The sequence below is a fragment of the Lepidochelys kempii genome, chromosome 8 (assembly GCF_965140285.1).
Source record: "Lepidochelys kempii isolate rLepKem1 chromosome 8, rLepKem1.hap1, whole genome shotgun sequence".
Lineage (NCBI taxonomy): Eukaryota > Metazoa > Chordata > Testudines > Cheloniidae > Lepidochelys > Lepidochelys kempii.
In genome coordinates, this window is record NC_136387.1 from 56491325 (window position 1) to 56506807 (window position 15483).

The following is a 15483-nucleotide window of genomic DNA, read 5'->3' on the forward strand; positions in this document are numbered from 1 at the left end:
TTGAAGCCACTCTCTTCCCCAGGGCCTCTCCTCCTCAACAGGCTCGGATCAGGGTTGTGGTACTGGAGCAGAAGGTGATGCTGGAGGTGTGTGGTGCCCCCTTCGTGGGATGAGGAGGAGGCAGTGGTGGTGCAGGAGGAGAGCACTGGCCTGCTGTGATTTTGAAGAGATATCGTTGAATTTTATTTGTCGTGGGCCTTTTTTATCAAATATCCAGGAGCAGTTACTAAACCCATGACTATTACTACATTTAGTGTGGCTGTTCTGTGATTTTTAATTAAAAATTTCCATGACAAATCTGTATCTCTACTTGAGTCTTTTTATCTTTGGTGATTCCTATAAAGAAAAGCATTGGGGCAAGGCAGTTATAATATTGATTTATACCATATTTTTATTCTTTGAGACCAGCAACAATCTTTTCCAGCCACATTTTATCTTCCTGTCTGAATTTAGCCTAGAAACATACATAGCTGGGATTAAGAGGAAGGAAGTTAGAATGTCAAAGAGCAAATTTAATTGACTTTATCTTAAAGCTTTTGAATTGTTTTGTACTCTGTGGAGCCAATACCCAGGAGCTTTTTAAAATGTGCTTGGAAGAATGAGAGTATAATACTTCTTTGGAAATAATGTTTTAGGATTTTAAATGTAATGTCCCCAAATGACTTGAGCAATGGCATACTGTAAATCTTGTCTGCAGAAACATTCAGTTCTGATTGCTTGATGTTACTTAGGGACATTAAATTGCATTGGGCAAGGGAAGGTATTTTCTAAAAGGATAACACTGACCATATTTCCTCCATGAATAGTCTGCCAGATCATCTTTTCCTCATTACCATGGATTTATTTGTCTTGCCTAGTTCCTCCAAAGATACGACGTGGGCCTCGAGTTATGAAAGTACAGGTTGGTCACAGAGTTGATATACCGTGCAATGCTCAAGGGATCCCGCCCCCAACAGTCACCTGGTTCAAAGGCAGAAGTACCATGTTAATAGATGGAGGACAGTATATCAGCAATCTGGATGGAACACTGAGCATCAGCAAAGTCCAGTTTTCAGACTCTGGAATCTACAAGTGTGTTGCTAGTAACATAGCTGGCAGTGATGAATCGGAGATAACAATACAAGTTCAAGGTATTTATAACATGACCTGAGTCTTGGACTTACAGCTGTGATCAAGTGTAGCTTTATGTTAATATATGTTATACCTTGTGTTGTGGGGGAAGATAAACTGTTGCACTTTCAGAGAGGTAGACGCAGTGATTCAAAGGATCTTAGATTCCACTGACCTGTAACTGATCCTACTTAGGAAACATATCACTATTGACACTGCTGCCTGACCCAGTATCAAAATCTACATACGTTTCAAATGCTGAAATATGATGTGATTGTTTTGAGCAGGAGGAGGTACAGAGAAACATTAGATAGTTTGCAAAAATATGAAACGAAACAAAACTTTTTAATTCTTTTAATTTTGAAAGGGACCTTCTTGTGGTTGGTTGATATTACAAGGGGGATCAAAATCAGCCTTAACTATGGTGAGGCTTCCCCTGTTCCATAATAAACAACACACCTGCGAGACTGCATTAGAATCCTGGCTCTATTGCTCCAAAAACACAAACATCTGTCACTTGAGCTAAAGGAACAGATCTGTTAGCTCTACATGTAGGAGGACTCTTGTTCTTTTTAAAATGGAAACAGCCAACAGTGGGCAACATGTTCACACAAATATAATGTCTGAGTCTTACCTCACTTACTTGCTTTACATGGATACAATTCTATTGACTTCAGTGGAGGTACTTCTCATTTATAGTGGTGTTAAAGCCCATACTCTGAGCATTAACACTGCTGACAACAGGATTTGGCCCATAATTCCCAAAACAGTGAAACAGAATTGGGTTCAGAACTATCTACAATAAAAAATGTTAATAACTTTGCTTATTATGAACTGTTTTCTTCAGCTACACTGAGCACGTGAGTTTTCAAGGAGATGCAAGACAGAAAGTCCGAATGGGTAGGATGGTGTCTTTGAGCTACAGGAAGACAAAGAAACATTAAGAAAACAATCAAAATTTCAAAGCAGGATAATTCTTTTAATGATCTGTAGCTCAAAAACAGTTTGTCCAATTTCCATCAAATTTTGCAGAAACATCCTCTACCTTCACAGTAAATATAGCAATTGTCAGAGCAAACCAATTTGGACTAGATTCTGAAATCCTAATTCATACTGAGTCATAGTTTAATGTTTAAGTCATCCCAGTGAAATAAATGGGACTGCTGGAATATTTCCATCTACTGAGTGTGTGTAAGGATATGAGAATCAGGCCATCTGAGAATGGGAAGGAATAAAGAGGTGTAAATTGATTGTGTACATGGTATGTTTTGACATTTGAGAGGAGTGACTAAGATTATTTACTCTGTTTCTGTTTTTCTTTTAGAACCTCCTACAGTAGATGATCTTGACCCTCCTTACAACACTCCATTTCAAGAAAGAGTTGCAAATCAACGTGTTTCATTTCCATGTCCAGCAAAAGGTGTGCAACACTGTAACCATTCTGGCTGATAACTATATTTTTTCTCTTAGGCACTCATAGTTGCAAAGCATCTTGGAGTTTTCTGGAAAGGTAAAAGTGTATAGTCCTTCTTAAATACAACATCTCACCAGGATATTAAAAATAACCCTTAACACTAAGAAAAAGGGCCATGGCTATTAAGTAATTTAACTAATTAGGTAGTATATTTTTGTAGGACAATGACAGTGCAAGGGTTCTTCACATTGCCCAGTGGTTGGAGTGGCAGGGACTGTCTCTAAGCATGAAGGAGAGTTAAGTCCCTAAGCCCTTTTAGCCAGTTGTACCAGTTCAAACTGCAGTGTGTTTTGTGATTTACAGAAGCTGCAGCAAAGATTTTTCTTACTGTCTATTTTTCTCCCATGCACTGCTCTAAAGTAATATCAATCCTTCCTTTTTCAAATGAAGCAAGAAGTCTCTTGAAGTTCTATAAATTTCTCTCATTAGGCACCCCAAAACCTGTCATCAAATGGTTACGTAATGGCAGGGAGCTGACTGGCAATGAGCCGGGCATTTCAATTTTGGAGGATGGGACACTGCTCATCATTGCTTCAGTCACACCATACGACAATGGAGAATACATCTGCATAGCAGTGAATGAAGCAGGAAGCACAGAAAGAAAATACAATCTGAAGGTTCATGGTAAATAACTATAGCTATTAAGGGGTAATTTTCAAAAGGGCAGTTTCTCCTTTGTTTTTGTAAATTGCACACACAAAATGTGGGCCTGCATTTTTGTAGTTGTGGGAGCAAATCTGAGTATTTGACCTGTAGCTACCTGATTGTTAGTTCTGTTTGCTTATGCTTAATACAGAAACCAACTTCTGTTTACACAAATGACCAAATGATTGTAATAGACAACCCTAAATTTACATGACACTTGGAAAACATGTAAAAGACCAGGTGTTTGCCCCCAAAGAGCTTATAGAATAAATGCTAGATATGCCCCTCTATTAATGCAGATGAGGGGAGTCATTGCTCGAAGAACTTAACATAGAATGGAGAAGCAGCTGCTCCATGACATTCTCTCCTCCCCATCCCACAAAGCTCCTACCACACCACGTGGTAGGGGATCTATTACAGCGTGTATCAGGAGATACACTGATCAGCTGATAGCAGCTACTCTGTGTAGTGGACTTCCATCCTAATCTGTTTTTTTTCCAATAGGAAATTCCCACAGGAATTAAGATGGCCCCAAGCAGTGTTAACTCCCCCTCTGTGTCTTCTACTCTATTTAGCAGGAGTAGGTAGGGCACAGGCATGTGCAGAGAGCCTATGGTTACATGGCTCCCTCGGTATCATTCTTTCAGAGGAGCACCATAGGCAGATCTGTTTCCAGTGCAGTTACCATGGGATCCATTAGGATGTTGCCTTCTTTCCCTGTAGACCATAGGCTCTGTGGGGTTCCAGGCTGCTCCTTGATATTTGCAAGGCAGCAATGTGGAGTTCCATCCACACACCTATGAGACATTACACCTTGGTCCAATCCTCCTTTGGGACAGCGATTCTACAAGCAGCTATACCACCTGCATCCTCATAACCTCCTTCTCTCTGAGTTACTCACATTGGAATATACATACAAACCATCACTCCAAGAAGAAAGGGAAATTACTTACCTTATTGCAACTGTAATTGTTCAGTATGTATGGTCGCCATCTATATTCCACTACTCATCCTCCTTTCCCTCAGCTTTGGGTCATGTCTGATTATTCTGTCTGCACTGCCTCTTAAACCATTGGCAGAGATTACAAGGAGAGCAAGGGCCTACAGAGCAATAGACATGACTTGGAAGAATTTTCCCGTCTCAGGCATGTGGAGTTCATACATACCCACAGTGGAATACAGATAGGGACCATACATCTCAAAGAACTTTGGGTAAAAAGGTAAGTAACTTTCCTTTATGCCTATTCAGGACAGGAGCAGGCATCATGCCTCCAGCTACATTTGTAGAGAGAGCGATCACTAGTGGCCATTGCTACACCTCTGGAAAAGGTGTAGCGTACACTTTCTCCAGTGTAGCTCTGTATCCACAAGTCAGTGTACAATGTGAGGGACCAGAATCATGGTGTTTCTCCTACCCCTTGGAGACAGGTCCCTTCTGGGACACTGAGCACTTCCAGTATTGTTAGTGGGACTCCCTCCTTCCCAAGAGCATGGAGGAGAAAGGGTTTCCTTACAGCCTTTCCCACAGTGCATCTGTGCTGCGTCAACCATGATTATTATTAGCAATGTGTCAAATTAAAATCAAGGATTATACTTAAACCAATAGGAAGAAGGAAACTAAGTGACAAGGGTTCTATTGTATCCTGTATAGCAAGTGTCAGCCTGATGAAAGTGCCAAAGTAAGATCTTGATTAGAGAGCCTCTCACCTGGCTAAACTTGACATTGTTGTCTTCTTAAAATAATACTGGGACTCCTTTATAAAGAGGGCCCCTTCCTCTTACAATGAAATCATTTTTTCCCCAAAGAAAATCTTCATCCCCAGAGAAGGATCACACTAAATGGAACTGCAAATGGAATGTTGCAATTCATTGAAACATTCATTTAGGACTTGCATTGTATTTGACTGTATCTGAGTTAACTGTGCACAGCTTCCACTTTCATCTACCTTTGATAACTTATACAGTGAGGCAGCTTTTAACCTAACACAGTTTGATATAAGATATTAACCCCTTTACTCCAACACAGGTTTGATGACACAGACATTAACAGACACTTGACTGTTACATGTGCATTAATAAATACCAGCTATAAAGAAAAACCTGACATGATGAAAATAATGTGCAGAACTTTAAAACAACATGTTGGTTTTGCTTTTTTAAATGTTTATGTCCATGGCATTTTTGATTAAATAAATCTTTGCTTAACATAATTTATTATAGTTCCTCCTGAAATTCAAGATCAAGAAAAGGTGACAAATGCATCTGTAGTGGTTAATCAGCCTGTGAATCTCTTCTGTGAAGTGTCAGGCAACCCCTTTCCCATCATCACATGGTATAAAGACGATGTCCAGGTATGTAGTGTTTGTTGATTTCATGGCAAATTAAGTGAAATGACTGTAAATGTACAAAAGCCAATTCCAGGAGATTTCACATTAGCTTTCTAACGCCTTTTTGGTGAGTGCCTGAGAAGAAAGCTCATTTAAATAAAATAAAATTAAAATAAAATAAAATGTATTTATTTACTTAGGGTATGTCTATACTAGTAGCTCTTTACTGGTATAGGAATACCATTACATTGTATTGGAAAATAGACACAGCTTTACTGGAAACACTGCTTTTTAGCTATATAGTAAAACCACTGTCTACAAGTGAAACCAGCTATACTGGTTAAAGCACAACTTTGTCAGTATGACTTGCACCTATTCCAACACAGTTACATTAGTCAGGGATCATACCTTCTGTCGGCAGAAATTTGTAGTGTTGACCTGGCCTTAGATTTAAGCAACAATAAAAACATGCAAACACAAAGCACTAGGCACCTTTGTAACTAATTAAATATATGGTCACATAAATCACCATGATGACCACTGAATTGTGTACTGGTAATAAATTAACTCACCCATTCATGAAATCAAAGCAACAGAAAAGCACCTTTCAAGGCTTCTCCAAAAATTGGCCTCAGCTTCCCCCAAACCTTGTCATCTATATCTTAGATCTTAAAATACTTTACAAAGAAGGACAAATATTTTAATCCCTGCAACAAAGAGACTAAAAAGGAGATTTGATTATCCTATTATCATACAACTGCAAATTATAATCTTGCCTACAGTTATCTGCCCATTATTATATAACTACCTACAGGTTATGCTTGATAACTTGCATTGTTCTTTGAAGGTATTACATCTCTGATAGGGAAGGGACATTAAGTGGATAGATTATGGTTTAAGAAGAACTACTGCCTTCTTTTCAAAATCCAGCTGCCGTGTTCGGCTGTTGTAACTTGGACCACATGATGCTGATCTCTTTGATTTTTTTTTTTAAGGTTGTGGAAAGCAGTACTCTCCAGATTTTGCACAATGGGAAGATACTGAAGCTCCTTAAAGTTGCTACTGGTGATGGTGGACAGTATTCATGCAAAGCAACTAATATAGCAGGGAGTTCTGAGAAGCTATTTAATGTAGATGTGCTAGGTTAGTACTGTGCTCTTTAAAGCTGGTAATCTGAAAAAATGGTATTTGATACTTAGTCATTACATTGCCGGGTTTTGGGTTTTTTTGGTCATGTTAAATACAGAATACAGTATCTCTCCACACAATAACATCTTACGGTGTTTGAACTTTGTCATCTTTTTGGTACCATACACAAAATGCTGCTTTCAATCTCTGAATTCTGATATAAGATATTTTATCTTAGTGTCTTGTGCATATTTTACTAATGGAACACAGATGACAGGCTAGAAAGATTTTTCTTGTGCTATATAGTCAGTTCTCCAGCACTTGTGCAGAATTGCTTTCTACGTGAAGGATCATAGGCACAATAGAAAGGTGTTATAGAACAGCAGCTGCAGCATTCACTTCACAATTAAGGTTGAAGCTTTGCTACATATACTGATTACATGGTCATCCTCAGCTCATGGCCTCCATGATCTAATCTGTTCAGTTAGTGCCATTGTCAGCAAGTCTTCCACATTTAGTCACCATGTTAGCCATGTTTCGTTCTCACTCTAACATTTCTTTTTCCAAGTTCCACCAAACATAAAAGGTGCTGACACACCAGCAGAAGTTTCAGTCACCCTCAACCAAGAGACCAGTCTGGAATGTAAAGTCAAAGGCTCTCCTTTTCCTGTCATTCAGTGGTTCAAAGATGGCAAGTAAGTACCTCCTCTTTGTCTGTGGCAAGGATGTTATGATGGGGGAGAAAGGAGATAGATGCACTCTACTATCAAGTGCTACTTATGACTAATCAGTCAGTGGTATGCCATTGTAATCAGTTAAGACTCGTACTACTGTTATATGTTGATGTTGTGTGATTAACTACATCAGCTTGCTGTTTCATAGCAAAATGCCAATTTATAAGTACTGTGGCACATGCAGTATATATTTATGGTGGGTAAAACCAGACAGCACACAAACCAAGACAAACACACAGCCTCTTCTTTGAGGTCTATCCACCGAGATTATTTTAATGTTGTTCGAAGTGCAGTCACTTGTTTGCTAAAATGACTATTTTTTTTGGTGGTGGTAGATAGTACCCAGGAGCAAATTGTTAAACGTTTTTCCAGATAGTGCCCTGTATTGCTGTGTATATATAGATTTGAGATTTTATAACTTTAGACTGCATGTCTCAGTTCTTCAGCTCTTCTTTCAAGAAAGCCCATTTAGGAGAGGAATTTTGGCAGTGCAAATATTAGCTGAAAAACAAAAGTGGTACTATAAATAGGCTGAAAAAATAACATTAACATGTCACAATGTAGTTCTTAGCCAGCGAAACCAGCTATCCTGATGTGACAGCTTGTAATTCTTTGGTGTATAGACTTCAGAGCTTTTATCTTTTAAACAGAGGCATTTTGTCATTACTAAGGGAGTCGTTATGGTCTAATAATTAGAGAAGGGGACTGGGAATCAGGAGATCTTAGCCTATGTCTGGCTCTGCCACTGACATACTGTGTGACATTTGTCAAAACTTAAGTATTTTGTGCCTTGGTTTCTTCTGTAAAATGGGAATAATAATAATGATCATTAACTACCATTGTATAGCAATTTTAGCTCTTTGCATGAAAAATTCTGTTCTAGTGCTAAATACGAATTAATATTTTATTGCAGTTATTTTTATTCAAATATTCTTTATTACTATTAGAAGGGTTTTTAAAAAAACTATTTTAACACATACTTGTGGGGATAGGGAGTACAGTGCCAGGAAATGAAATAAACTTTTCTCCAGGCCCCTTTTTTTGGGAGATCCTAATATCGAGCTTCTGGACAAAGGACAAGTTCTGCGCATAAAGAGTGCTCGAAGACTCGACAAAGGACGCTATCAGTGCAGTGTGACCAATGCTGCTGGCAAACAAGTCAAGGAGGTCAAGCTGATCATCCATGGTAAATTAAAAGACTTTTCTAGGATTAGGCATTCTTTTGTTTTGTCCAATAAAATAGCTTTCTGTTTTGCAGGGAAACAATATGCAGATTAAGGCCTGATCCTGCAAAGAACTGCATATGCTTAATTTTACATTTATCTGTCATCCCATTGACCTCCATGGAACTCCCTAGATGTGTGAAGTTAAGCATGTGCATAAATTTTTGCAGGAATGGGGCCTAAGTCAGCTTAAGGTATATTTTCTTGGTTTTTTTAGCTATTGAAAATGTTTTGGAGCAGTTTCATAAACCTGTAGTATCTCAGTTCTTTATTAAAAATTAATATCAATTAAAATATTAGCATCTAGTTCAGTGGTTCTTAAACTTGTTCCACCACTTGTGTAGGGAAGGCCCCTGCCGGTCTCTTTACCTGCCGCGTCCACAGGTTCAGCCGATCGCTGCTCCCAGTGGCCACGGTTCGCTGCTCCCAGTGGCCGCGGTTCGCTGCTCCAGGCCAATGGGAGCTGCTGGAAGCGGCGTACTGGTCCGCGCCGCTTCCAGCAGCTCCCATTGGCTGTACAAATTTGCTGTAATGGAGACTCTAGCAATAAGGTTTTAATGCTGTTGTTTTGTCTTTTTAAATAGTCCCACCTATGATTAAAGGAGGAAATGTTACTACTGAGATATCCACGCTGCTCAATAGCTTAATAAAGCTGGAATGTGAAACCAGGGGAATTCCAGCCCCTGCCATTACATGGTATAAAGATGGACGCCTGATTATTTCTAGTTCACAAGCTCTTTATGTGGACAGGGGGCAGTTCCTTCAGATTCCTCGGGCTCAAGTCTCGGATTCTGCTAAGTATACCTGCCTGGTGACCAACATTGCTGGCACTGCTGAAAAAATATATCAAGTGGATGTCTATGGTAAAGAGAAAGTTTATTTAACATGCTTGTTCACCATTTGTTCTGGCTTATAAAGCATGCTTATTCAACACTCTAGCTGTGCTCTCAGAGATAGGTTGTGTAGTGCTTCCTGAAGGACTGAAGTATCCTCTCACTCAGAGTTGGTTGCTGAAGTTAAGGTTTGGCACACATTAGCAAGGCAGCATGGGAAAGCTTGCACTGTCACAGCCTGCGTTATATCTAATATAATTTATGCAGCTATGAAGAAGGCTTCTGTCTTGAGGGCTGTCAGTTGGTACCTTTTGTAAGTAGGAAATATTAAAATTACTTTCTCCCCACAAATCCCTTCATTCTCTCCCCACCCCATTCCCCCCTGCTGTCATCTTAAGTTTCCTGAACGTCACGTCTGGAGTGGCTCATGACCATGAATGCCAACCTCCAGGCAGACTGTCTAGAAGCAGGGCAAAACCCCCAAACTTTTTTTATTCTCTATAATTAAATTTCACCAGTAACAAGTGTGGACTCCTAAAACACTATTATAGTCTTACCAGTGAATTATTGACAGTCGCCTTGGGCATTCCAGTCTATCTTGCCACCCAGGCAAACTAGACTTTCTGGTAGATGGTTGCTTTGCACCAAAAATCACAATAATATTCCGGTTTCAGAGTGGTAGCCGTGTTAGTCTGTATCAGCAAAAATAATAATAATAATATTCAGGTTACTTCCAGGTCCAAAGGACCAGCCATTTACTCCCAGGTCAACTGTACTCAGATCTCAAACTGAAGACCATGCTTGTAGCCAATCCTGTAACAAACTAACTAAAGAGTTATTAACTAGGAAAAAGAAATGAGAGTTATTTACAAGGTTAAAGCACATAACAGATGAGTTACAGTCAGGTTTAAAAACGTAATAGAAATTTCTATAGTAAGCAAACTTTGTATATCCTTTAGGGCTAACCCAGGCAAAACAACTGAGGACTTGCATATGCTTAGACATCCTTGCCCCTCAGAGTTCAGACAGCATAGTAATAATGAATTTTCCTTAAAAGACATTTTTATTCCCTTCCCTCCACATTCCAGCTTTAATGGGACAAGGGTTTGGGCATGTATCCTCTTCAGGGTTGTGGGAAAAGCAACCAATACGTTCGTCATCCACAATGGTTTGTCTGATGTCTGTAGACCTTCTTTTGTTGGGGAAGACATCGCTACAAGAAGTGTTAACTGGTATTTCACACTTGATAATGCTTCTCTCCTGACTGCATGGGATTTACGGTCTTAGGTCTTGTCTACACTGGCAAGTTTCTGCGCAGTAAAGCAGCTTTCTGCACTGTAACTCCTGAGGTGTACACACTGCCAAGCCACTTAGGGTGCAGAAACTGTGCAGTTGCAACTCTGTAAAAAAAAACAAACCCACCCCAACGAGAGGTGTACTGCTTTCTGCGCTGAGGCTACAGTGCTGCGGTGCCAATATAAACACCCCTGTAGATTACAGCACTGCAGTTGACCTCCAGGAGGTGTCCCACATGCCTGTTCTCACCTTTCTGGTCATCGGTTTGAACTCTACTGCCCTGCCCTCAGGTGACCAACCGTGAGTCCCATCCCTTAAATTCCCTGGGAATTTTGAAAGTCCCCTTCCTGTTTGCTCAGTGATGCATGCAGTGGTCTAAGCTCATCTTTCCAGGTGACCATGTTTGCTCCATGCACCACATGATCCCCCGCTTGGAGCAATGCCTAGCTGCTGGACCTCATCAGCATTTGGGGAGAGGAGGCTGTCCAGTCCCAGCTGCTCTCCAGCCATAGGAATTATGATACCTATGGACAGATTTCACAATGCCATGACCGGGACCACTGCAGTGCAGGGTCAAAGTGAAGGAGCTGCAGAATGCCTACCACAAGGTGCAGGAGGCAAACTGCCACTCCGGTGCTGCGCCCACGAGCTGCCGGTTTTACAAAGAGCTGGACACGATACTCAATGGTGACCCCACCTCCACAGCGAAGGTCACTGTGGATACTTTGGTGGCTCACATGCCAGTCGAGAGTGGACCGAGCCAGGAAGAGGAAATCTTGCACGATGATGTGGAGGGGGAGAGGGACCCAGAGGCAGAGAGTGACTCGGAGGTCAGAGATGCATGCAACCAGGAGCACTTTTCTACCCCAGAGGAGGCTAGCCAGTCACAGCTGTCTGATGTTGGCAAAGTGCAAACAGGAGAGGAGGTCCCTGGTAAGTGGCTTTGATTTTGGGAATAGCTGAAGCGAGTTGTTGGGGGCAGGAGGGTTGCAGAAAGCAGGTTTGTGTCTTTATGATGCGCGTACCACCACATGCCTATTCTGAGTGGCGGAACAGAGTGTTCATTGACTCCCCCACTTCATGGGAATTTGCCTTAGAGATCTCCGTGAAACTCTCATGGAGATACTGGGTAATCTGCTGCCACAGGTACTTTGGCAGAGCTGCTTTGTTTCTTGCCCCATTAATGGTAACTTTCCTGCGCCACTCTGCCATCACTTGTGGAGAGGACCGTTACTGTACACAGGTGAGCCGCGTAAGGGCCAGGGTGGAAGCCACAGTCTTGGAGAAGACCCTTCCTTGATTCCTGCTCACCCTCAGTAGTGAGATCTTCCATAATGAACATAGCCTGTGGAAAATGTGGGGACAGGAATGATTATAAGGCACCCCACTACAGTGCTGGTTCTCCCCAAGGGCTACATGCCCAGTGTACAGTACAGTCCTGGAACACTGATTTCCCTTGCCTCTGCAGTTACTCACCATTTTGAGGGTCTTGTGGCTCATGTGTGCTTGCCTGGGGTCAACCAGTTAGTGACAGGAATCTGAATAGTGGCTGTGTTTTAAATCACTGAATCAGTGATCTGTGTTGCAAACAATACTGCTTCTGTAAAATGTTGCATTTTGGCTTCACAGATATGACCTTGGGAGCCCAGCCCCCCTCTTTGTTATCGCCAGCCGAACGGCTGCTCAGAATTAGAAAGTGGCCACAAAGAACTAATGAGGACTTTCGGCATGATGTCATGATGCACTCCTCTGTCGAAAAACAAGAATTGAAGGAGTGGCGGGACATCAAGCAGAAGGACCGAAAGGAGAACACAGCATGCCAAAATGAAGCCGTGGACTGGCTCTTAAACATGATGGAGCGCCAAGCGGACATGCTCCAGGCGCTACTAGCACTGCAAACCGAGCAGCTCCGCGCCCGCCCTCCCCTGCAGCCGCTGTCACAAAACTCTTTCCCATGCGCCCCCCCCACCCCAGACACCGCCAACACACTCTTATCAACCTCCTGGCTCCAGTCTGTACCCACTGCATTCCACTCCTGCCCTGTCACAGTCCAGCCCTGCAGACTCCCAGTACCCACTGCACTCAACACCCTCCCTCTGCAGTTTGGCCCTGCTGAAGTACAGTACCCACTGCATTGGACTCCAAAGGACAAGGTTGCATATGATACCTGGACATACACAAAACTTTAACCGTCCCAGGACCCCACCTCCTCCTGGGACCCTCCCTTCCCCCATTCCCCATAGTGCTGATGTGTTTTTTTTGTTTGTCTCTCTCCTTGGGTTGTTGTTTTTTAATAAAAGAATTGTTTTGGTTTGAAAGCAATCTTTATTCCATTAATTGAAAGCAAACAGAGCCCTGCAAAGCAACAGGCAATTTTCTTAAACCTTCACAGTGCATCACTGTTCAATCACTGTTCAAGTTCAGCTTCTAGGCACTGAGCCTCAGTGGTCCAGCCCTGAGTGAAGTTTTCACCCTTCCCTTCACAAATATTATGGTGTGTACAGCACGCGGTTATAAGCATAGGAATATTGTCATCGGCCTAGTACAGCGGGCTTTTAAACGGCCAAAAGCACACTCCACAGTCATTCTGCATTTTCTCAGCCTGTTGTTGAACTGCTCCTTGCTGCTGTCAAGATTCCCCATGTCTGGCTTCCTAAGCCATGGCATTAATGGGTAGGCAGCGTCTCTCAGGATCACGATGGGCATTTCGACTTCCCCTACGGTGATCCTCTGATTCAGGAAGAAAGTCCCTGCAGCTTCCTGAATAGGCCAGTGTTCCAAAAAATGCATGCGTCATGCATCTTTCCAAACCAGCCTGCGTTACTGTCCGTGAAATGCCCACGGTGATCCACAAGCTCCTGGAGAACCATAGAGAAATACCCCTTCTGATTAATATACTCAGTGGCTAGGTGGTCTGGTGCCAGAATTGGGACAGGACCCAGGATGCCCCATGACGCTTTCCACCTTCCCACAATTCTTAGCAGCAGAAGAGGAAAAGATGCTCTGTGGGGTAGCTGCCCAGAGTGCACTGCTCCAAATACTGCTGCAAGTGCCACAAATATGAACATGCAATTGCACGGGCAGCTGACAGTGTGAACACACAACAGTGGTTCCTTCAGTACTCTCTGAGTGGTGATGTAACTGCTGGCAATGGAACTCTGCCAGTGTAGACATACCCTTAGCAAACATTTTTATAGTTACAGAGCAAACATTTAGACGTTTCCTTATAACACTGGATACAAATATTATAAGTTGGGTTCATACATTCAGCAGCCTACAAACATTCCATAAAGTCAAAACACATTCTTATAACTCTAATAACTGTTTTAACTATACTAACACACAGATATGCCAGACTGGTTGCCAGCTATGTATTTGTTAGTATTCAGTGAGGCCTGGGGCCTTGGCATGAGCTGGCATCAGTTAACTGTTCTTTATACGTACTTTGTCTTAGCCTCTTCTGACAAAAGATTTCTCACATAAAATAATACATAATATAAAATTAGGTAGAGCCAGAAGGGTTGGGAGGAACTGACCCATTTGCTGTTAATACATTTTCTGGCTGCAAAGTTAATCACTTGAAATATATATTTTTTTCCCCTTCTCTAGTTCCTCCGGTTATTGAGGGTGGCTCTGACACAATCCAGAACAAGCAGGTGGTTGCTGGCAATTCACTGACATTGGAGTGTAAAGCTGCTGGCAACCCCCCTCCTCTCCTTACCTGGTTAAAAGATGGAGTGCCTGTGAAAACAAGTGATAACCTCCACATTGTGTCTGGTGGGAAGAAACTGGAGATCTTGAATGCTGTAGAGGCCGATCATGGCCAGTACATATGTGTGGCCACCAGCATAGCAGGAGAAAAAGAAATCAAATATGATGTTGAAATCTTAGGTGCGTGAGCAGCAGAACAATTTATTTACAGAACTTGCAACAGAATTAAACCTGTATTTATTTTTGCTGGTGTCACAAAGCTGCAGTTCAGTGGGTCAAGCGTCACATTTAATTAAGCTCAGCCATTGCACATTTTCTCTGCCAAGTTTGACAGGCCTGTGGGCGGCTGCTTTCTGACTACTTCTGGGACAGTTTTCATGAGGGAGATTGTAAACATCACTTGGAAGGACACACAAACGTCTTCCAAATGTGCCTTAAGATCAGGGACAGGAGAAAAATCATAGCTGCAAAATAAATAAATAAAATAATATCAAGGGGTTCTTTGATTTTTAGGCTGCCTGTACATTTTTGTCTACATTATACAAATCCGAAACTTTCCTTTGAGAAATGTTTCTCTTTCCGTTGAAACCTTCACTCCAATCTAGATCTGAACATTGCCTCGTTGGCCCATCTCTATATATGAGTCATGCAAATGCTAGTCATGAAATAGTAACTTCCAGCATAGTAAGGCTGCTTATATTGTAGGTACTACTATTCTTTAAGGGCTTGCATTGAGACACACCACCACAGGGGAGCACTGGGGGCCCACAGGCTTGCAGATGCAGTATGCCCAGCATACTGTCCCCTGCATGGCTTTGCTGGTCTGTGAATGAGGTGGGGACAGAAGACCCTGCCTCCTTCCCATCTTCCCACTCCCTTGGAGTGCCATGATCCCCAAAGGATCAGATGGGCCATGTGAAAGGGGGGTGGGGAAGGCTCTTAGTTTCCTTTCTCCATGCATAGAGGGAGTAGGGGGAATCTGGCCCTAGATAAATAAAGTGC

General features: G+C 42.0%; 2 protein-coding genes across 2 annotated transcripts in view; both read left to right on the forward strand.

The window, feature by feature from the left end:
• Window positions 1-15483, forward strand: part of HMCN1 (hemicentin 1) — a 325430-nt gene that overhangs the window by 173802 nt on the left and 136145 nt on the right. The window contains exons 24-32 of the mRNA XM_073356688.2: window positions 858-1130; window positions 2435-2530; window positions 3014-3208; window positions 5450-5580; window positions 6552-6699; window positions 7253-7379; window positions 8450-8604; window positions 9226-9504; window positions 14380-14661. Coding sequence (XP_073212789.2) covers window positions 858-1130; window positions 2435-2530; window positions 3014-3208; window positions 5450-5580; window positions 6552-6699; window positions 7253-7379; window positions 8450-8604; window positions 9226-9504; window positions 14380-14661 — 1686 coding nt within the window. The remainder of the gene's footprint in view (window positions 1-857; window positions 1131-2434; window positions 2531-3013; window positions 3209-5449; window positions 5581-6551; window positions 6700-7252; window positions 7380-8449; window positions 8605-9225; window positions 9505-14379; window positions 14662-15483) is intronic.
• LOC140915965 (uncharacterized) lies at window positions 11332-13044 on the forward strand. Its single transcript, XM_073356689.2, has 2 exons — window positions 11332-11703; window positions 12400-13044. Exons 1-2 carry the CDS (start codon window positions 11508-11510, stop codon window positions 12957-12959), a joined length of 756 nt encoding a protein of 251 aa, XP_073212790.2. The 5' UTR covers window positions 11332-11507; the 3' UTR covers window positions 12960-13044.